We start from the raw sequence: 22,500 nt of genomic DNA, 5'->3' as shown, positions 1-22,500 counted from the left end.
TGCATCTTGACGCTGTGTGAGTGTGTTAGTGTAGGTGTCTGTGTGTGTGTGTGTGTTTGTGTATGTGTCTTTGGACAGATGGTACGCATGTTGGAAGCCTTCATCCACCTCATGATGACATATGCTGTCTTTTCCAAAGCAGGCTGCCCAACCTGTTTTCACACACACACATTCACACACACACCTACTGGGTCAGTGTTTGTGTTGGTACATGTGATAGTGATAAGAAAACTATGCCTGTATGTTGTAACGGTCAATACACCCATCATAAAGGTCCCTTCACATTCATTTATACATAAACCAAACTCGTTATAGGTTTGATGACATCAATAAATATCAATGATAAAGTGCCTGTGGATCATTAACCACACCCTCCCCCATGTCAACACCTCCTCCTCTCCCGTCCTCCTCCTCTCCCGTCCTCCTCCTCTCCCCTCCTCCTCCACTCCTCTCCCCTCCTCCTCCTCTCCTCTCCTCTCCCCTCCTCCTCTCCTCTCCCCTCCTCCTCCTCTACCCTCCTCCTCCTCTCCTCTCCCGTCCTCCTCCTCTCCCGTCCTCCTCCTCTCCTCTCCCCTCCTCCTCTCCTCTCCCACCCTGCTCTCCCCTCCTCCTCCTCTCCTCTCCCCTCCTCCTCTCCTCTCCTCTCCCCTCCTCCTCTCCTCTCCCCTTTTCCTCCTCTCCTCTCCCCCTCTCCTCTCCTCTCCTCTCCCCTCCTCCTCATCCTCTCCCCTCCTCCTCCTTTCCTCTCCCCTCCTCCTTTCCTCTCCCCTCCTCCTCCTCTCCTCTCCCCTCCTCCTCCTTTCCTCTCCCCTCCTCCTCCTCTCCTCTCCCCCTCTCCTCTCCTCTCCTCTCCTCTCCTCTCCCCTCCTCCTCATCCTCTCCCCTCCTCCTCCTTTCCTCTCCCCTCCTCCTTTCCTCTCCCCTCCTCCTCCTCTCCTCTCCCCTCCTCCTCCTTTCCTCTCCCCTCCTCCTCTCCTCTCCCCTCCTCCTCTCCTCTCCCCTCCTCCTCCTCCTTCCTCCTCTCCTTCGACCTCATTCAAACCTCCTCCCAGACACTCCCAGGGTACAGCTGATGGTGCCTCTGCATGTGTTTCCATGACGTTACATAGCAGGGAAGTAGCGTGACGTGTGTGTGCGTGTGTGTGTGAGACACAGTCCCAGGCAGCCCATGCTTGCCATAGTTTTTCTGGCACTCTGACACTAACACAGCACAGTGGCACAGCTGTGAACTCGAACACTCACTGCATGTGTCCGACACACACACACACACACATGTGCACACACATACACACATCCCTGTTGAACGAACAGGACAGAGGTCTGTGAATGTCTAATTACTCCAGTGACATGGAAACATCACAAAGCTGAAAGCATCTGTCTTTTTCTCTTCCTTTACATCTCACCACTCATGGAAGAGGAGGAAGGAGGAGGGAGGGAGGGAGGGAGGGAGGGAGGGAGGGAGGGAGGGAGGGAGGGAGGGAGGGAGGGAGGGAGGGAGGGAGGGAGGGAGGGAGGGAGGGAGGGAGGGAGGGAGGGAGGGAGGGAGGGAGGGAGGGAGGGAGGGAGAGAGAGAGAGAGAGAGAGAGAGAGAGAGAGAGAGGGAGAGAGAGGGAGAGAGGGAGGGAGGGAGGGAGTGGTTATAGATTTCCTTTAGAAGTGATAAGATAGAGGAGGGCTATTACGCAATCAACACAACTATTTAATGGCAATTGTATGTCATGATTAGGATTATTATTACCAGAGTAGTAGAGGCAGGGAGGGAGGGAGAGAGAGAGAGAGATAGAGAGGGGGGGGGGAGAGGGAGGGAGGGAGGAACAAAGAATGAGGCTCAATTTAGCACCAAACTTGTTTACTGTAGAGCAGCACTGAGGTCCTGTCCTGTCTGTTTCAGCTCTGACAGCAGACAGACAGAGAGACAAGGAGAGAGACAGAGAGACAAGCAGAGAGACAGACAGAGAGACAAGGAGAGAGACAGAAAGACAAGCAGAGAGACAGACAAACAGATAGACAGGCAGAGAGACAGACAGAGACACAGACAGAGACAGGCAGAGAGACAGGCAGAGAGACAGACAGAGAGACAAGCAGAGAGACAGACAGAGACAGGCAGAGAGACAGACAGAGAGACAGACAGAGACAGACAGAGAGACAGGCAGAGAGACAGGCAGAGAGACAGGCAGAGAGACTGTCACCCATGCAGGGGGGACCTGGGGCTGGGATCACTCAGTACAGACAGCTTTCTGCTGAACTGGACGCTTTGCTTTTCCTCCGAGGAACACTGTTCTTGGCTAAACGCTGGCGTGTTCAGGTGTGCCAACATGGGAGCAAGCCCCCCCCACACACACACACACCTGCACACACACACACACCCTTCTTTTCTGTCTGTCCCTTCCTGTCTCTTTTTCACAGACTCTCTCTCTCTATCTCTTTAATCTATCTCTCTGTCTCCTCACTCCTCACTCACACACACACACACACACACACACACACACTCCAGTACTCTTCTTCCAGCCCCTGAAGTGCCGGTCGGACTCCCGCCGTCCACTTAGCCTCTTCCTCCCCCTGCCGGGCCTCAAACAGCCTTGTGATTGGCTCAGACAGACACGTTTCCTTGGCGACTACCCTTGACATCCAATTAGAAGTTGTCGTGCCCTCCGCTGGGTGGAGGCTGTGGAGGTTGAGCACCACTTAAGGACCTGACAGGGGGATTGAGGCGTCTGTGCTGGGGTGGGACTCTGGACTCTGACGGTGGCAGCCTCCTCCCTCTAAACACTTCACCGGTAATCAGCAACGGCGCTCCACAGCTGTCCCTTCATCCCTCTTCCCTCACCACTAATATCTCTGTCTGCCGGAACGAAAAAAATACAAATACATTTAAAGAGTTCTTCCACAGAGAATGAAGAACCCTTTTTTTTTGTTCTTCATCCTGTGTTTCCTACATGATATATTGTGGTTCTCTCTTCCCGTGAGTGTCAGTGAGGAGATGGATGGAACCAGAACAGGGTCAAAATTACAGTTTGAAATCCTTCTCAGTTCTATCCATATTTGTGCTTGATTTTTCTTGGCCAGCTATGAGGTTCCATGCTGACTCAAGTAGGAGAATTTCTGAGGATTCGATTCAAACTGGATTTTTCTTTGGTGGGATGAAAAAAAGAGCGACCTTCTATCAGTTCCTCACATCCTCAGGCCCAATATCATACAGAACATCAACTCAGCATTAGTACACAATAATAACCACACTCTTTACCAACATTAACTATTCAGCACATCACTACATTAAGTATTTAAATGCATCAGCTTATGCAACTAGGCTGGGTCAGGGAGTGGGAGAGAATGGATGGGGGAGGACAGAAGGAAAGACAGAGTTTCTCTGTTTGGGGGTTGAGAAAATACGTGTATGAGAGGATGGTTACGTAAATAAGGGGATGAGAGGGTGAGAGGATGGAAGGGTGAGAGGATGGGAGGATTATAGGGTGAGAAGATGAGAGTGTGGGAGGGTGAGAAGATGAGAGTGTGGGAGGATGAGAGGGTGAGATGATGGGAGGGTGAGAGGATGGGAGGATTATAGGGTGAGAAGATGAGAGTGTGGGAGGATGAGAGGGTGAGATGATGGGAGGGTGAGAGGATGGGAGGATTATAGGGTGAGAAGATGAGAGTGTGGGAGGGTGGGTGGATAAGAGGGTGAGTGGATGAGAGGGTGAGAGGATGAGAGGGTGAGTGGATGAGAGGGTGGGAGGATGAGAGGGTGGGAGGATGCAGCATACAGCAGGCCCTGGGGCTGCAGAAGGTGGTCCTGCTGTGAGACCAGTGAATAGAGGAATTAGAGAGAGAGCACGCTCCTCTGCCTTGATGTCCCCCCAGGCTGCCTGCTCTGGCCCCAGCCCTCCTCCACTCAGTCCTCCTCCTCCCAGCCCTCCTCCTCCCAGCCCTCCTCCTCCCAGCCCTCCTCCTCCCAGCCCTGCTCCACCCAGCCCTCCTCCTCCCAGCCCTGCTCCACCCAGCCCTCCTCCACCCAGCCCTCTTCCACCCAGTCCTCCTCCTCCCAGCCCTCCTCCACCCAGCCCTCCTCCACCCAGTCCTCCTCCTCCCAGCCCTCCTCCACCCAGTCCTCCTCCTCCCAGCCCTCCTCCACCCAGCACACTCCCACACAGTTCAGTCCATCAAAACCTCCCTCCACAGCTCTGATATTCTCTCTCACACCAACCCACAGACCGTGAGTTCCATTCCTCCTGAGGTCTGTTCCCACCCCAACCACACGGCCCCCCCACACAGCCCCCCTACACGGCCCCCCCCACATGCCCCCCCCCCAGCCCCCCACAGCCCTCCCACACGCCCCCCCCCCCCCCCACAGCCCCCCCACACGCCCCCGCCCCACAGCCCCCCACAACAGAAACCCTCACACGTGTGTCCTGTAGGAAGTGATAGGCTGAACTCAGTTTTAATTGAATTTAGATACATCTTCATATTTGTTGACAATCATTACACAAGATATTTACATGGTCATCGTTATGAAATATTACAATTGGAATTTACAGGATCTTTATACAAAATATGTCTGACTCTTTTGTGTTGGTCGGCGAGTCGGTGCACAGTCATTTCTGGTGAACAAGACCTGGCCGAACAGTGGCTGAGAATGTTTAAGTGTCTGGGTGGTTCTTCATCTGGGTGGTCCTTCTGCTTAACCAAGTTGGTGCTTTTGGAGTCAGTTACAAGGAAAAAACAAGTGAGAAAATACTCCAGAAAGGACAGAGTCGTCGGTAAAACCTTGTAGTTAGTTTTTTTTCTTCTTCTTCGATCAGCATAAGCTTTTAGTATTTTCTTTTACCGTATCTTAAAGGAACACGTTTATAACCTGTTAGTAGTTTGACTGCAAAAAAAATTTACAAGAAAAACCTGCTTAAATAGAATAAATTTGTATTATTTACAAGGAATATCATGAATATTGAGATATAAAAATGGACCTTGTCTTTTTCTTCTCTCTTTAAAACATGATTTTATCTACAGTTTTTAAAACATATTAATCACAATGGAATGCTTTATACTTCTATCATTCAATTCTACTGTTGATGACGATAATTCTGATGATTATAATGACAATGACGGTGTATAGTATTAATGCAGCAACCTTCATTGCGATGAAGAGTGTTGTCCCTCTGTAGTGTCTGGCACCAGCCCAGCCCGTCCTAACACTATATCCCCCCTTGGCAGTGAAGAATCAAAGAGTTAAAAGTGTCTCTCTTTTTTTTCTTTTTTTTTCTTGTAAAAACCAGAGTATGTTGTTGATGGTAGTTTCAGTCCTGTCAGCAAAGCAGAGGGAGAACATTAACTGGTGGCCAGGGTCATCTTCATGTCTCCCCCCCCCCAACCAGTCTCTCTCCCAGCTCCCTCTCTCTCGCTCCTCCCCGCACACACCACCGTGGAAGAACGTATGAACCCTGGAAGGCTCTCTCCTCCTCTCTTCTCAAAACGAAAAGGAAATAATCACAAACTTCAGTGTCATTTGTTGACCCATTTGAACATGCTGTGTAGAGGACAGCGCCCCCCGCTGGCAGGATGACTGGATGACTGAAATCAGCCAGTGGCGGGGTGCGGGTGTTGGTCTGGGTCGTTGGTGTTGAGACAGGGGGCCTGCAGGAGAGGATAGCTAGAGTAGCACATTTGCTACACGGAAGAAGAAGAAGCTCGTATAGAAAACTAAAATGCTTTTGTGCTCCACTGTCATGTTCGAGATGCAAATGAACTCAAAAGGTAAGCATGCTTTTAAAAGATGTTTGTGATATACAGGTAACTATAGGAAAATAGTCTATCAAGGATCACTCCTTTAAAATCACCTATAGGACTCTCCAGGATGCACACATCTGAGCTACAGAGTAATTAGATTATACGAAACAAAAGAAATCTTAAAGTATATGCAAACACAAGCATAAATATTTTGATCCACAGAGAGTAAGCTACTAATGACAAATATTACTGATATTACTGAAACCCTGGAACCGGCACCCTGTCTGCCATTTATATCCCGTCCAAAGTGTCATGTCTGTTGTTACGGTTACGGTGTTCCAAGATTTAAAAAAACGGATCGCTACAGACTGAAGTTTTCAGGCTTGGCAGACAGTCCTTCAGAAATGTCCCTCCATCCTCCTAAAAACATTGATTAAAATGAATCAGCAAAATAAAAGCAGGTGCATTGTTTCCCTCTCAATCCTCTCTCTCTCAATCCTCTCTCTCTCTCTCTCTCTCTCTCTCTCTCTCTCTCTCTCTCTCTCTCTCTCTCAATCCTCTCTCTATCACTCTCTCTCTCACTCTCTCTCTCTCTCTCTCTCTCTCTCTCTTAGCTGAGGGTCTCCGCACTCCCCCCCTGCTCTAGTGGACGTAATAAAGCCAATAGACCACGTTGAAGAAAGAGAACACAGTTGGGAAGATCATCCTGGACCACTTGTCGATAGAGTTCACGTCAGTCAGATCCGGGATGTTGACCTTGAGCTGGGAGGCCCTCCTCCTTAGGCGAGACTTCTTCTGGGCGTGGCGTTCCAAGGCGCTGTGTCCGTAGTTCTGGCGTGCCATAGCGGCGCGCCGGTACTGCAGCGTGGAGCTGTCGTAGGCCAGCATTGTGTTGCGGGGGTCTCCGGGCCCCCCCAGCCCTCGGCCCAGCTCAGGGGCCCCCACCATCTCGTTCTTCATCTCCACGCCAAACAGGATGTTGTCATCGGGGGTCATCTGTAGGAGGATGGGAAGAGAGGCGGGGCCGTGAGAGGAAGTGAATAAATGAAAAGGCCGGGGGGGGGAAAAAAAAGGTCATCTTGAGTTGTTTATATTTAAAGGTTGTTTTTGTTATCACTATTTTGCACTTATAGTGTCAAGAACAGTTTGCATATGACCTTTAGGAGGCCTTTGTTTTATTCAGCTTTCTTTACTTAAAACATGATGGAGCAGTGTATTTGATGGGAAGTGCAAATGTGTTTTACTCTCAGTGACATTGTAGCTATAAATTCCCTCCTTCTATCACAAATAATAATGATTATTATTATTAAGAATAATAATTGGAACTGTGTTTGTGAATATCTAACATTCAAATAAAGCTGAGTGAGCTTTCAATCCAGCAAAGTGACAAAGAACTTCACAACTAGAACTCTCACAGAACAAAACATCTTCATTGTCATCTCAGAATTTCAACCAAGTGGTGGTTAAAATTCTATCTAAAACTCACAAGACAAACCAAGTAAATAAATGTAAATCAAAGAAAGGAGTAAAATGTGAGAGGATAAGGTTGAGAGACACAGGGAAGGCTTTGCAAAGATGGAGTAGGAGAGGTTTAAGGATCAGGGCAGGCCAGGAGAGACAGACTGAAGGATTGACGTTTCTTCATCCATAGCCTGACGTGTCTTAAAAAACAAACAATTCTAAAGGAAAGCTATTTTGTTTACCCGCCCCCCAAAAAACAAACAATCTGATATCTGCCGGTGTTATTCTCACGTATCTAATTCAGACGCAAGCCTCTAGCTCATTTGACCCTACTCATCAAAATGAAAATAATATTTTTCTCCCTCCCATCTCATCTTCAGTCTGAGAGGTCTATTTGCTGCCGTTTTTATTTTCTCTCAATTGCTAACTCGTCATTTGAGGAGATATAAATGACCTTTGAGAGTCGTTGTGTCTCATACCAGAGTTACCTTTAACAATATCTTACAGTTAGCACACGCCTGTGTCTTAGTCTGTCCATACATATCCTGTTGTTTTCCCATCCGTTTAACGGTCCTCGACTTGACTGAAACTAGTTCTGAGATCCTGCAGACGCTTAGAGCTGAATGATCCTACGAGTTGTGTTTGTCAGGAAAAAAGCATGAAAACCAAGAAAGGGGAGAGAACACAATGGTGGGAGTGGATGATCAAAGTTTGCCTTAATAAAAAATCTACAGAAAATCAAAGAAATGCACAAAAAAAAAGGAAAATCTACCACAGCATTTTCCTCTGATCTGGTGTTGATTCAGATTGATGACATTTTTGTTATTAAAGTTTTGACTTTCAAAACCTCCAGTACCTTGGTTCTCTGTTCGACTACTCCTAATGCGGCATCGTCCACAAAGATGGGATCCCAGAGCGAGTCATACGCGTCAATTTCCCTCTGTTTCATTCTGGCATACAGATCATCATCTCTCTGAACTACATTTCCCATCATCCACTGCAAGCATACAAAATCAGCACTGTTACTTGGGGGGGAAACGTGCAGCTTGCCACACTCACAAGGATAGTTTCTGTTACAGCTAACTTTATCATGAGCTGAATACAAACTGGAAAAGGAAAAGGCTTGTTGGACTACAGCCAATGACATTTTTTTTAAAGTTTCGTTTTTTTGTCCAAGACGCCTTGCCCTTCAAGAGACACAGAGTAAGAAAGCGAGCGAGTGGGAGCCAATCATTAGTGATCGCTACATTCGCCGTGGCCAGACACTCTGGTGGTCTAGGAGACCATGAAGCAGCAGTCTGATGTTTGGTCGACACACATGAGTACACCTGAGAGAAGAGGACAACCAGAAGCCCTGAGGGCTACTGGGCAGGACGCACACACACACACACACATAGATCACAGCATCACATTGACCTTAGGGAGACACACAGCTCCTCTATGGTGCTACGATGTCAGCCAAAGACACGTGTTAACCAACCCGCCACACAAAACCTTTCAAAAACATCCCTTTCCCCAGAAGGGCCTTCTCGCCCTCGCGCACCTTGTTGGGGTCGTGCCTCATCTTCTCGTTGTTGGCCGTGGCTGCTTTCTCCGCCGCCTTCTTCTGCCTCTGCGGCCCGCGGCCGAAGAAGATGTAGTTGACGAAGGCGTACTCCAGCAGGGCCAGGAAGACGAACACGAAGCAGCCCATCAGGTACATGTCGATGGCCTTCACGTAGGGGATCTTGGGGAGGGTTTCCCTCAGGTGAGTGTTGATGGTGGTCATGGTGAGCACCGTGGTGATCCCTGGAGCACAGAGGGCGATCCAGGGTTAGGGTGGGCCGAGGGATGGTTGCTAGGACTAGGGTGGGCCGAGGGATGGTTGCTAGGACTAGGGTGGGCCGAGGGCTGGTTGCTAGGACTAGGGTGGTCCGAGGGCTGGTTGCTAGGACTAGGGTGGGCTGAGGGCTGGTTGCTAGGACTAGGGTGGGCCGAGGGCTAGTTGCTAGGACTAGGGTGGGCCGAGGGCTGGTTGCTAGGACTAGGGTGGGCTGAGGGCTGAATGTAAGAATGGGGGTAGGAGTAGGGCTATTGCTAGGGCTAAGGATAGAGCTAGGGTTAGGACTAAGGTTAAGGCTAAGGACAGGATTAAGGCAAGGACAAGGGCTAAGGATAGGGCTAGGGTTAGGACTAAGGCTAGCACTAGGGCTAGAGCGAGGGTTAAAGCTAGGACATCTGATATTCTGTCCATTCAATAAAAAGGGTCCTAAACAAGCAGTTACTGTAAACGCTCAGCGTTATGTGTTTAGAGTGCATACAACACAACAAACATCATCACACACAGCAGTCTCGTGGTTGGGTTAGAACAGGGGTCTCCGGTGCTCACACTACAATGCACAGCACGTCAGCCGCTCATAATGATTAGATAACAGATAAAAACCTTGTTATTTCCTTTAAAGACAAACACCTGACACCATTCCTTAGGTGAAATGACAGAGTGATTCTGACAGCACGTGCAAAACATGTAACAAATTAGCAGAAAACATGGTTATGAAGAAGGAGTGTTGTGTGTGTTTTTAGGTACGCATGTGTGTATGTGTGTGAGTGTATGTGTGTCTACGGAGGAGGGATCTGGGTGTCTATCCAATCAGAGCACAGATCTGATCATGTGGGCAGAATGAAAAGCCCTTCCAACCATCTGTTCTTATCACAGCACGATTCACCTGCTCTTATGGACATACACCCATTGTGCTTGATACGTTAGTCATCTGCATGCACAATCTGCATTTGGTCAGATTCACACGCATTATAAATAACTCTGCACTGGAGCACTGGGGAATGTCTCTGTCTGTCTTCTGCTCTCCCCCCTCTCACTCTCCCCCCTTCTCTCTCTCTCTCTCTCTCTCTCTCTCTCTCTCTCTCTCTCTCTCTCTCTCTCTCTCTCTCTCTCTCTCTCTCTCTCTCTCTCTCTCTCTCTCTCTCTCTCTCTCTCTCTCTCTCTCTCTCTCTCTCTCTCTCTCTCTCTCTCTCTCTCTCTCTCTCTCTCTCTCTCTCTCTCTCTCTCTCTCTCTCTCTCTCTCTCCAGCTCTTTCTCTGTCTGTCTCTCTCTCTCACTCTCTCTGTCTCCTCCTCCCTCTTATTTTCCAGCAACGTCTGTTTCCATGCCCCAGACCTGTGTCCTGCTGTCTCCGGGCCTCCTCCCCCCTCCTCCCCTCCCCCCTCCCTCCCTGTGGATGTCTCCTCCACTATAGGCCCTGTGAGTGCTGTGGTGGCTCTGGCAACATTAGGGTTCCAGTGCTGCGGTTCTGGAAAGAGATGAGGACCAAGGAGCTCACAGGAAGCTTAAATCCCGTCCCTCCTCCCCAGCACTGGACCCGCGCACTGAGCATCGATCTCGCCTCAACCTTTTTCCTCTGGCAACATGTTCTGGCACTGGTGTTTGTGCGTGTGTGTGGGAGCATGCGTGTGCTGGTGAGTTTCTTGGCTTCTGTTTGCGTATGCGTGTGTTTCTTGGCATGTTTGGTTATGTATGCTTAAGAAGGAGCTTCTTAGAAAGCTACAGCTTCACCAACAACATGTTTAAGACAGGCTGACAGACAGGCTGACAGACCGACAGAACGACCGACAGGTAGGCAGGCAGGCAGACAAACAAACAGACCAACAGACAGGCAGCATGTTTCAAGGTCGAGCTGAGCTCTCCTCTGTGAGTGAGTCATACATTTAGTCATCAGGAAGGAGTAAACATTTAGCCCATCACCCTATCAGCTACACCATGGTTCACATGCAGGACGGATAGGAGGAAGTAACAGGGTTTTGTGACAGGGAGGGGGGTGAGGAGAGGTTGAGGGGAGGCGGTTGTGGAGAGGGTGAGGGGAGAGGCTGAGGCTGAGGCCTCGTACCCAGGGCCACCCTGGCAGCAGAAGCGTCGTAGTTGATCCAGAAGGAGACCCAGGACAGGATGGTGATCAGGATGGAGGGCATGTAGGTCTGCAGGATGAAGTAACCGATGTTCCTCTTCAGCTTGAAGCTCAGAGACAGACGTGGATAAGAGCCTGGAACAGACAGACAGACAGGCAAACAGACAGACAGGCAGACAGACAGACAGACAGACAGACAGACAGACAGACAGACAGACAGACAGGCAGGCAGACAGGCAGACAGACAGACAAACAGAGAGACAGACAGGCAAACAGAGAGACAGGCAGACAGGCAGACAGACAGACAGACAGGGATATAAATAAGGAGTTTGACAGCCCTGGGTCCAAAAAACAAATCAAGCACTTTGGAAGTATCCCAATTGTTCGCAAAGAATGACTTAACGACGCGGGATATTTACAAACAGGGCACACTTGGGCTTCATGTTCGTTTGCTTCATGTTTTGGTTACCCGCAATGTTTTTGGGGCTATCGCGTTGTTTATGATCATTGACCTATGCACTTTTGTAAAGCTCTCACTTGGAATTCGCTTTGGATAAAAGCGTCTGTGAAATGAATACATGTTCTGCCCTATAATATGTTCAGGTTTGCTGTTACTTCATACACGTCACTACATTTGAGCTTGCGATTTCTTTTTCCCATAGGAAGATCCATGATAAAAAATGTGCGAGCTCAATGTTCTTTTAGAGGCGCGCAAATTACTCTCGAGGGCGGAGTATGCGCTGATTGCCTGATGGGTGCCAGGTTTGATAAATACTACGCAAAATGAGGAAGCATAGCGGGCACTAGCACTAGTACCAAACACAGACGTAGCATAAACTGCACTATAGTTAGTAACTGATGGCTGAGCGATGAGGGTGTCGGGCTAGTAATCAGAAGGTTGCCGGATCGATTCCCCGCTGTGCCAAATTACGTTGTGTCCTTGGGCAAGGCACTTCACCCTGCTTGCCTCGGGGGGGAATGTCGCTGTATTTACTGTAAGTCGCTCTGGATAAGAGCGTCTGCTAAATGACCAAATGTAACTGAGGCTGTCAGTGTCTTGCCTGTGGAGAAGACCACGTTGGTGGAGGTGAGTTTGTGGTCCACGATGGAGAACTGGGGAAGCTCTATCCTGTCAACACCAGACACCGCTCCGTCCCCTCCACGCCAGTAGAACTCAATGTCATCAGTAGTGTAGCCATCTGCATGGGGAGGAAAGAATACAATAGAAGACATAGAGACATGGAACATGAGGGCAAGATAATTAGACTCATACACTGTTAAATTTGCAATATGATCTTTCAGTCTCTTCCTCCATGGGGGGGGTGGGGGGGGTCTGTGTGGAGGCAGACTGACTCCAGGACCGGAGTGAGGCACAGAGGCAGCTGGCTGACTTTCACCGTGTACACATGGAGACAGACCACAGAGAGACCCTTCTGTTGGTGTGAGTGTGTGTGTGTCATGTGGAGCTTGCTAGGCTTCTCTGTGCTCTGCTCCACTTTGTCTGCCTCTATACATAATAAGAGCCAGTGACCTATTTAGATCTGATGAATAATTAAACTGGGAGCCTTTGATTTTCCCCCCAAAAAATGAAGACGTAATTCTTTACTCCTTTTGCCTGTGACATTCAGGTGAAGACGAGGAAGAGGAGGAAGACAAGAAGGAGGAGAAGAGACAGAGAGGAGAGGGCGGGAGCATCTTAGCTGGGCGTGGTCACCCCGGTGGTCTGGGAGGGACTGCTTAACTGCTGGGTTCAGCCCAGTCACACTATGCAGCCCCAGCACACCGCCCAGTCACACTATGCTACTACTACCCTCGTGCACACTTGGATATACTACACTCTACGACAGGACTGGGCTAAGGCTAGTGGGATGGAGGGATGTAGAGAGGGAGGGAGGGATGGAGGGAAGAGAAGGGGAGAGCTGCTGGTCACTCAGTTTCGATCAAGTCCATTTGTTCAAGGCCATTGTCTCCAACTCTGCAGATATTCAGACACTAGTCTGTCAACCTATTACATCACTGCCCTCATCCAGGGAGGGAGGTTATGTCAGCCCCGAGAGAGAGAGAGAGAGAGAGAGAGAGAGAGAGAGAGAGAGAGAGAGAGAGAGAGAGAGAGAGAGAGAGAGAGAGAGAGAGAGAGAGAGAGAGAGAGAGAGAGAGAGAGAGAGAGAGAGAGAGAGAGAGAGAGAGAGAGAGAATGAAGCACAATACAGAGGATGATTTGATTAGCGGGCATCTTGGAGATGTAGCAATGTATGGAACAAGGGGGGCGTGTGACATCATCAGGGGGGGTCGGTTGTCCAGGGTTACGGTACTCACAGCTCTCGATCTCCAGGGTGCAGTTCTGCTCGTCTAGAGGGTAGCGACGCAGATCCATCATACAGGCAGCCGTGGTGGTGATCCTGTTCACACACACAGTCATATCAGTTGACCTATCAATTGAGTCGCCGTTTAGCATCTCCTATCAGTGTTCACTGTTCATCGTGATCAGAGAGGAAGTGGCTAGCGGGCCCACACCATCTACACCCGGCCACATCTCTGCTGCCTGTGTGTGCGAGACAGTTAGCTTCTCCACACGACAAACTGACCAAGGCAGAAGAAACCAGAGAGAGAGAGAGAGAGAGAGAGAGAGAGAGGAGAGAGAGAGAGAGAGAGAGAGGGAGAGAGGAAGAGAGATGGGTTGGCAAAAACAACAGGCCCCTTCAGGCTCCCTAAATTCTTTCCTCTCTGTCTCTCTCCCTTTTCCTCTCCCTCTTCCCCCCCCTCTCTCCCCCTCTCACTCTCCCCCCTCTCCCTCTTCCCCTCCCCCTCTCTCTCCCCCCTCTCACTCTCCCCCCCCCTCTCTCCCCCCTCTCACTCTCCCCCCCCTTCTCTCTCTCTCTCTCTCTCTCTCTCTCTCTCTCTCTCTCTCTCTCTCTCTCTCTCTCTCTCTCTCTCTCTCCCGTAGACTGGTTGCTGATGGAGTGTGGTTACTGAGAGGACCTGAACCCCACAGGGCTGCTGACTGATGTGAACCATGATAGCATCATACAAACAGCGTGGCGTAGCCGGGCCAGTGGGCCTGTGGTCTGACAGAGTGAGCGCAGAGCAGGCCTATAGGGTGAAGCCTCGTTTAGGACCTCGGCTACAGCTTGTCTGAGCAAGTCTTCTTCTAGCTCCCTCGAGTTCAGCAGGCTGCTCCAGACACCCAACATCAGGCCAGGACCAACGCTCACCCGTTAAATCGATGCTACCCATCAAGGCTGTCCACTCTCTCAGAAGACTCATCAGAAACAAATCGATCAATAGTGATTTGTCTGTCAATATCTGTCCACAGATCTTCCATTACAGTTACATTACATTTAGTCATTTAGCAGACACTCTTATCCACAGTGACTTACAGTAAGTACAGGGACATTCCCTCCAAGGCAAGTAGGGTGAAGTGCCTTTCCCAAGGACACAACGTAATTTGGCACGGCCAGGAATCTAACTGGCAACCTTCTGATGAATAGCCCGATTCCCTAACCTCTCAGCCATCTGACCCCCCCATCTTAATCAAATCTAAGTATTTTATGGTTGGATAAATGAGAAGTAAATAATAAATCCACACATCTATAATATACGTTTAATGGATGGTTATTTCACAGAAGGCAGTGAAGCGATCGATGGTTTAAATCGTTACCATGTTCCCCAACAACCTGAACAAGGCCATCTTGAAGAGTGCCTTATCTTAAATAATTAACTACACAAGTTAATCTGAAATCCTTCCACATAATATACTGTGACCCCCTGGGCACTGCGAGAGCCAGTCTGGGAATTCATTTCTGAGAACGTAAAAACATTTTTCTCTTTCCGCTTCCCCCCCCCCCCATCTCTCTCTCTCCCCCCTCTCTCTGTACCCTTTCCCTTAATTTTCTCTCTCTCTCTCTCTCTCTCTCTCTCTCTCTCTCTCTCTCTCTCTCTCTCTCTCTCTCTCTCTCTCTCTCTCTCTCTCTCTCTCTCTCTCTCTCTCTCTCTCTCTCTCCTTCTCTTATGTAAGTCAGTTAACAGGGCCGTACTCCACTGAGGGAATGACACGGGAGTCCCACAGTCGGTTGTCCTAGCTTTGCCTCTGTCTCTCTCTCTTACACACACACACACACACACACTTACACCCACACACGCACAGTCTAACTCCATTCCTTTAACCAACCAGCCAGCCCCCCAGTCCACACCAGCCCTCCATCACCACACAGCGTCAGAAAGACAGGGGAGATGTGGAAATCAGGCCAAGATGGCAGGGTTAAAAATACCAGGCTATTTTTAGCCACCTACATCATCAGCAGAAGTCTCCCAGCTTTTGTCTGAGGAGACTTGCGTCGAGCTTCCGGCTGCGTCGATGTTGGCTTACCCCCGCCGTGGCTGAGAGACCGGAACCCCAGACATCTGTCCCCTTCTCAGGTCTCATAACCTCCCTCCCTCTCTCTCTGTGTCCCTCCCTCTCTCTCTCTCTCTCTCTCTCTCTCTCTCTCTCTCTCTCTCTCTCTCTCTCTCTCTCTCTCTCTCTCTCTCTCTCTCTCTCTCTCTCTCTCTGTGTGTCCCTCCCTCTCTCTCTCTCTCTCTCTCTCTCTCTCTCTCTCTCTCTCTCTGTGTCCCTCCCTCTCTCTCTGTGTCCCTCCCTCTCTCTGTGTGTCCCTCTCTCTCTGTGTCCCTCTCTGTGTCCCTCTCTCTCTCTCTGTCTCTCTCTCTCTCTCTCTCTCTCTGTGTGTGTCCCTCCCTCCTGCTCTCACCCTCCTTTGTTCCTTCGCTCCCTATGTCTCTCTCTAATCATTCCATCAAGTTCTCTCCTGGCCCTCCCCTTCCTCCCTCCCTCCCTCCCTGCCCCTCCCTCTCTCAGATCCTGCTGCTCACAGGTTAGATAGCTGTGAAAGAGGAAAGATAGGTCCAAGTCCAAACACCTGTTCCCTTTCTGTAGTAACTAACTCGATGTTCCTCCTTAGCCAACGCTACAAAGAACACCTTCATTATGTAGGATAGAGAGGAAATGCTCGTGAAAACAGGACTTTGGGGACCTGTATTCCACGATACTTGGGTGTCTGATGGGTGGGGTAATGGGATAGAATACTGTTGGAAAGAGGACTTCCTCTTTGATACATCTTAGTTAGCCATCGTTGATTTTGTTGTTATTAATATTGTTAATACTTCTGTACTTTTGATGCTTATTATGATGTCACTTACGACAAGTAATATGTCAGGAAATGTTATGTTATGTAAAATGTTTAAAATGCTTCAATAAAAAGTTAAAAAAAAAAAAGAAAAAAAAAAAAGAGAACTGGACTTTGGAGAGAGCCGTACATATGATAACATGTAGCGTGTGGCGACACATCCGTACAGTGTTGTCTGCCCAGTCCAGACATGTTGCAGTACCAGACAAACCTGCTCTGAGCTCACAAGGCTAAAAACAGACTGTTTTGTTGTTTCCATGCTTTCCCACAGTTCATACCAGGTTGTGTTGTTGTTGTGTGTGTGTGTGTGTGTGTGTCTGTGTTCGTGTGGGTCTATGTTTGTGTGTGTTTGTTTGTGTGTTTGTGTGTGTGTGTATGTGACTGTGTGAATGCAGAGCCCCTAAGGCAGCCAGTGCACCTTTATTCCAAATGACCTTGTTTATGGCCGGTCGTGCTGTAACACGGCAACCAGCAGCTTCCACACTCTGAATCTCATCTGGAGAGGAAGCTACAGTGAAGTGGGGCTGACTACAAATAGAGAGAGAGAGAGGGAGGGAGAGAGGGAGGGGGAGAGAGACAGGGAATAGGAGTGAGGGAGAGATGGAGAGGGAGAGAGAGGGAGAGACTGGGAAAGGGAGGGAGGGAGAGATGGAAGGGGAGAGAGAGGGGGAGGTAGACAGGGAGAGGGAGGGGAGTGAGAGAGGGTTCGAGACTGGGAGTGGGAGGGAGTGAGATAGGGAGGGAGAGGGAATGAAGGAGGGTGACAGAGAGTTAGAGTGAGAAAGAGAGAGGGTTCGAGACAAAGTGATAAAGCGCTAGAAAGAAAAAGAGAGGGTTAGAGAGAGAAAGAGAGGGTTAGAGAGAGAAAGCAAACAAGAGAAAAAAAAGCTAGTGTTAAAGAGGAAGAGATAAAGTGACGGGTTAAGAGAGAGAGAGAGAGAGAGAGAGAGAGAGAGAGAGAGAGAGAGAGAGAGAGAGAGGGAGGGAGAGGGGGAGAGAGAGGATAGAGAGAGGAGAGAGAGAGAGAGAGAGAGAGAGAGAGAGAGAGAGAGAGAGAGAGAGAGAGAGAGAGAGAGAGAGAGAGAGAAAGAAAGAGTACGGGTGCAGAGATGTGCCAGTTAGGTTAAGATTCTTCTAAAGGTTTCTCTAAAATAAACAGCCGGCATGGAAAACAAAAATAAGGAACATCTTGTGATAATTTGATGCGGAGCGTAGCATTGGATTTGTCGGGAGGCAATCATAAATTGATGAAGCCGTCAGAGTGGAGAGGCAGAAAGGCAGAGAGGCAGAAAGGCAGAGAGGCAGAATGGCAGAGAGGCAGAAAGGCAGAGAGGCAGAAAGGCAGAGAGGCAGAAAGGCAGAGAGGCAGAAAGGCATAGAGGCAACTTCCGTTCTGGCTCCACAGTGAAGCTGCTGGCCCCACAAAGTCAGAGGATCTGGATCACACACACAAACACACACACACACAAACACTCACACATGGACACGTGCACACACACACACAACAAACTGTACTGGCAGAGCAGCAAGGAGGTTGACAGTGTGATCTCTAACTCTAGTAGGAGAATGGGGGGCATGGTTGGGTGGTAACATTGTAAGTTTCAAGTTTCTAGCTGATGTTCTCCTTCAAAATGTCCCTGTATCAACCATCCAAACAGAGGATTTTCTGAGCATTGATTGAAGTGGAGATGGAGAAGGCTGGGCTAAGTTTGGATGGATGGTATTGACAGAGAAGTTGAGATACTTCCCCTCCCCTCCTCTCCTCTCCTCTCCTCCCCTCTCCTCTTCTCCCCTCCTCTCCTCCCCTCTCCTCTTCTCCCCTCCTCTCCTCTCCTCTCCTCCCCTCCTCTCCTCTCCTCTCCTCTCCTCTCCTCTCCTCTCCTCTCCTCTCCTCTCCCCTCCCCTCCCCTCCCCTCCCCTCCCCTCCCCTCCTCTCCTCTCCTCCCCTCTCCTCTTCTCCCCTCCTCTCCTCCTCTCCTCTCCTCTCCTCTCCCCTCCCCTCCTCTCCTCTCCTCTCCTCTCCTCTCCTCTCCTCCCCTCTCCTCTTCTCCCCTCCTCTCCTCTCCTCTCCTCTCCTCCTCTCCTCTCCTCTCCTCTCCTCTCCTCTTCTTCCCTCCTCTCCTCCCCTCCTCTCCTCTCCTCTCCTCTCCTCTCCTCCCCTCTCCTCTTCTCCCCTCCTCTCCTCCTCTCCTCCCCTCCTCTCCTCTCCCCTCCTCTCCTTTCCCCTCCCCTCCTCTCCTCTCCTCTCCTCCCCTCTTTTCTCCTCTCCTCTCCTGTGTTATTGGCTCAGCTTGTTCAGGGTCTGATAATTAGATCAGGCTGCTTCTCTCTGATAGTGGTCTGCTGCCAGCACCACTGTGTTAGTATTCAGCCCCTCCTGGTGACTGAAGGATTTGGCAAGACTAGTAAGCAGCCAATCCAGGGAGTAAGGAGCAAACACACACACACAAAATAACAAGGATGCACACACACACCTGAAAATAGCACACACAGGCAGAAACACAAACATGCACGTCCTCAGACACAGTGCTCCGACATTTTGTGCAAACCACACAACATTTCACCCTTCTGGTATTCCCCAGGTGGAATGTTAATATCAGTTCAATCAGCAAAGTGGAGCTGCTGTCTCCTCTCTCCCTTACCCTTCCCTTCCCTCTCCTTCCCTCCTCCTCCTCTCTGTCCTCTCTATCTCTCCTCCTTCCTTCCTTCCTCCCTCCTTTTCTCTCGCCTCTCTGTCCTCCCTCCTACTGTATCTCTCATTTCCTCCTCCTATCACTCCTCCCTCCTCCTCCCTCTCCTTCCCTCCTCCTCCCTCTCCTCCTCTGTCTCCTCCCCTTCTCTCTCTCTCTCTCTCTCTCTCTCTCTCTCTCTCTCTCTCTCTCTCTCTCTCCAACCCCCTCTGCCCACCCTCTCTCTCCTGGTATCCTGCTGTTCCAGACAGAAGGTTCGTCTCTACAGGTATGTGGGCCAGAGCACTCTGAGCTCACAGGCAGCTGCTCATGCTGACTGTGGCAGCAGGTCGCGTCTGGACACACTAGCATCAACTACTAATACTACACAGATACTAGCATCAACTACTAATACTACACAGATACTAGCATCAACTACTAAAACTACCCAGATACTAGCATCAACTACTAATACTACACAGATACTAGCATCAACTACCAATACTACCCAGATACTAGCATCAACTACCAATACTACCCAGATACTAGCATCAACTACCAATATTACCCAGATACTAGCATCAACTACCAATACTACCCAGATACTAGCATCAACTACCAATACTACCCAGATACTAGCATCAACTACCAATACTACCCAGATACTAGCATCAACTACCAATACTACCCAGATACTAGCATCAACAACCAATACTACCCAGATGCTAGCATCAACTACCATTACTACCGAGATACTAGCATCAACTACTCTCCTATACCAGTACACAGTATGTGTACAAAGGCTTAGGAGAACCAAAACATTTCTAATAGAATTTGATAGAATTTCCGAGTCCAAGTAAATTCATGGAATTAGGATGTGGTTCAACCTCTATGAATGGATGTATTAGAGCTCCTGTAAACCATGGTTACACACACACTAAGCAATACGCACTCATGCACACACACACATACACAGACTGGATCTTGTCCTTTTTCATCTTCTACAATACTGACGTAAAGGCAGAGCACCCCCTCATATCTCAAGCACCCTTCTTCTTTCTCCCTGTTTGTTGTGGATGAAAAAGAAAACAGCATGTGTTGGCTTATATAATTGAGTCCTTATATAATAGAGCGTTATAAATTACATTTATTGATTTTTGTGGCAAAACTGCTATGAAAGATCTGGTGCAGTGCAGATACTTAATGTTTTAGGCAGTCTTCATACAACAGGGGCATGTCGGAAAGAGAGAGAGAGGGACGGAGGGAGGGAGAGACACGGAGAGGGAGGGAGAGAGACAAGGAGAGGGAGGGAGACAAGGAGAGGGAGGGAGAGAGAGAGAGAGAGAGAGGAGAGGGAGAGAAGGAGAGAGAGAGACAAAGAGAGGGAGGGAGGGAGAGAGACAAGGAGAGGGAGAGAGGGAGAGAGGGAGAGAGAGAGACAAGGAGAGGGAGGGAGGGAGAGAGACAAGGAGAGGGAGAGAGGGAGAGAGACAAGGAGAGGGAGGGAGGAAGAGAGACAAGGAGAGGGAGAGAGGGAAAGAGAGAGACAAGGAGAGGGAGGGAGAGAGACAAGGAGAGGGAGAGAGGGAGAGAGACAAGGAGAGGGAGGGAGGGAGAGAGATAGACAAGGAGAGGGAGGGAGGGAGAGAGAGAGACAAGGAGAGGGAGAATAAATGAATGCTGCAATGTTCACATCTTGAATTAGCAACAATAATCTCATGCTTTAAATACGGACACTAATCTGAGATCATTTGCACAAGCATCTCACACACACACACACGCACACAGACACACGCACACACACACACACAGCTAGAGCAGCCTCATCCCAATCAAATAGGCAACTCTAATGCAAATAACCATCCTGTGCTGCTATTGAACTGCTACATTATTGATTATGACTGCTATCAATAATGGATGACAATCTTCTTAGAAGCACCAGAGACCAACATCACAAAAAGATGTTTTCTACGTGGGTAGAGCCTGGGCCTACAATCACACATTTTCCTCTTTGTACCACACTACTTTATTATTGATCAGAAGCGATCCATTATTAATATTGATAGTCATCGGAGGACAGGGGAACATGGAGGGAGTCCTTAGCAGGGTAACGCAGCGTGTGTTGTCGTGACCAAACGTAGATTCGGAGGAGGAAGAGGAGGAACCACAGGTTACAAACTCTGGGCTGATTTCTCACACACATCAGATCTCCTTACTGCACTGACTCAGCCCTGAGGACAGACGATCAATAGCAGATATTGATCACGATCAGAGGACTCTCAATGTCGCGGTGAACGGTGACCAGAGCAAACAGACTAAGACATAGAGTTTGGGCTCTCTGCCAGCAGCGTCCATATCTAGGACCAGCCAGGTAAGGCCTCCTCCGGAGGAGGGCAGTTCCTCAAGTTAAACTACAGTACGCACGACTGATCGGTCGACAGTGGATATCGACGCGGACCGCAGGCGGACGTACCTCAGACCGTAGAGCACGGTTCCATCCGGGTGCAGACGGATCATCCGGTTCTTGACCGTCACGCCGTGTACGAAGGACTTCTTGTCGTTCAGGAAGTAGGTGTCGGGCACCCAGAGCTGGTCGGCCACGCGGTTGTCCAGCGTGAGGTTGAGGGCGATCTCAGAGTAGGACAGACGCTTGTCTCTCCACGCCTGCTGGAAGTACATGGTCAACGTGTAGTCCTGGAGGGGGAGAGGAGACAAAGAGAGGAGGAGAGAAGACCACAGAATTAGGACCAACAGCTGGTTTGGAGAAACCCCAATCTCCATTTTAGAGCGGGGCCTATTAAATGCACCAGTAACGTTGCTTTTCCTCGGCTTCCCCTCCAAAGACGGCGCAAGGAGGACCGAGAAACATGAGGTGGAAAGTCTGGTCTTTGAGAGTTGGGAAAAAAACCACATGTACTGTACCAGATGGAACAGCTTATCTAACAATAAACCCACATTTCACTGTAAGAAGATAAACGCTGCTCTCATCAGGCTCGTCCTTTCCCAGCGCCTAGACGCCATCTTTATGAGCGTGGATTATGACTGGCTGATAAGCATCTGATTCAGGGGTCTGTGGTAATTCAAGAGAAAATTACAACGCCGACGGGTACGATGACGGATGGACAGACGGAGATTCGAACGAGGCTTCAAGAAGATGTGCAGGACAATATAAAACAAATGGAATGGAACATAAATGCATTCTAATACGTACAACGTTCTCACACGGGGGGGGGGGGGGGGCCTTGCCTGCCGCACACCCCAGGCTGTGCTGCATATGGGAGACAGCGTGGTGAGTCTGGTGAGAGGTCAGGGGGAAGCTTCTGGGTCTGAAAGGGCACTGTCCTCACTGAGGGCAGCAGGAGCTGAGAGCAGAAAGACCCAGGGCCAGTAAGGCACGTGTGTGTGCTCGTGTGCGTGCCTGTGTGCGTGTGTTTGTGTATGGGGGGGGGGTTAGACTTTCTCAGCTGTCTGGGTACAGTCTCACACTAAAAAGGTCTGCTTCCACTTGGTTGAAGCCACTCTCTGGTTTATGATGACAATACCTTGCTTTTAAACCTTCTACATCCCAGCTGG

The 22,500-nt window shown here is 49.6% G+C and overlaps 1 protein-coding gene across 2 annotated transcripts in view; it reads right to left on the bottom strand.

Moving 5' to 3' along the window:
* Positions 1 to 6,330: 6,330 nt before the first annotated feature.
* Positions 6,331 to 22,500, bottom strand: part of LOC146302079 (gamma-aminobutyric acid receptor subunit beta-2-like) — a 28,950-nt gene continuing 12,780 nt past the window's right edge. Inside the window, exons 4-10 of one of the 2 annotated variants that reach the window (XM_084701093.1) lie at positions 21,401 to 21,621; positions 13,395 to 13,477; positions 12,140 to 12,277; positions 11,061 to 11,213; positions 8,723 to 8,967; positions 8,036 to 8,176; positions 6,331 to 6,714 (exon numbers count right to left, since the gene is read on the bottom strand). In XM_084701093.1, the coding sequence (XP_084557219.1) occupies positions 6,361 to 6,714; positions 8,036 to 8,176; positions 8,723 to 8,967; positions 11,061 to 11,213; positions 12,140 to 12,277; positions 13,395 to 13,477; positions 21,401 to 21,621 (1,335 nt within the window). In that variant the 3' untranslated portion in view covers positions 6,331 to 6,360. The remainder of the gene's footprint in view (positions 6,715 to 8,035; positions 8,177 to 8,722; positions 8,968 to 11,060; positions 11,214 to 12,139; positions 12,278 to 13,394; positions 13,478 to 21,400; positions 21,622 to 22,500) is intronic. The other variant, XM_084701164.1, reaches the window with a different exon arrangement.

Source organism: Hypomesus nipponensis, chromosome 1 (assembly GCF_054491055.1).
Source record: "Hypomesus nipponensis isolate SF chromosome 1, ASM5449105v1, whole genome shotgun sequence".
NCBI lineage: Eukaryota > Metazoa > Chordata > Actinopteri > Osmeriformes > Osmeridae > Hypomesus > Hypomesus nipponensis.
This window is presented reverse-complemented; position numbering and strand designations above follow the sequence as displayed.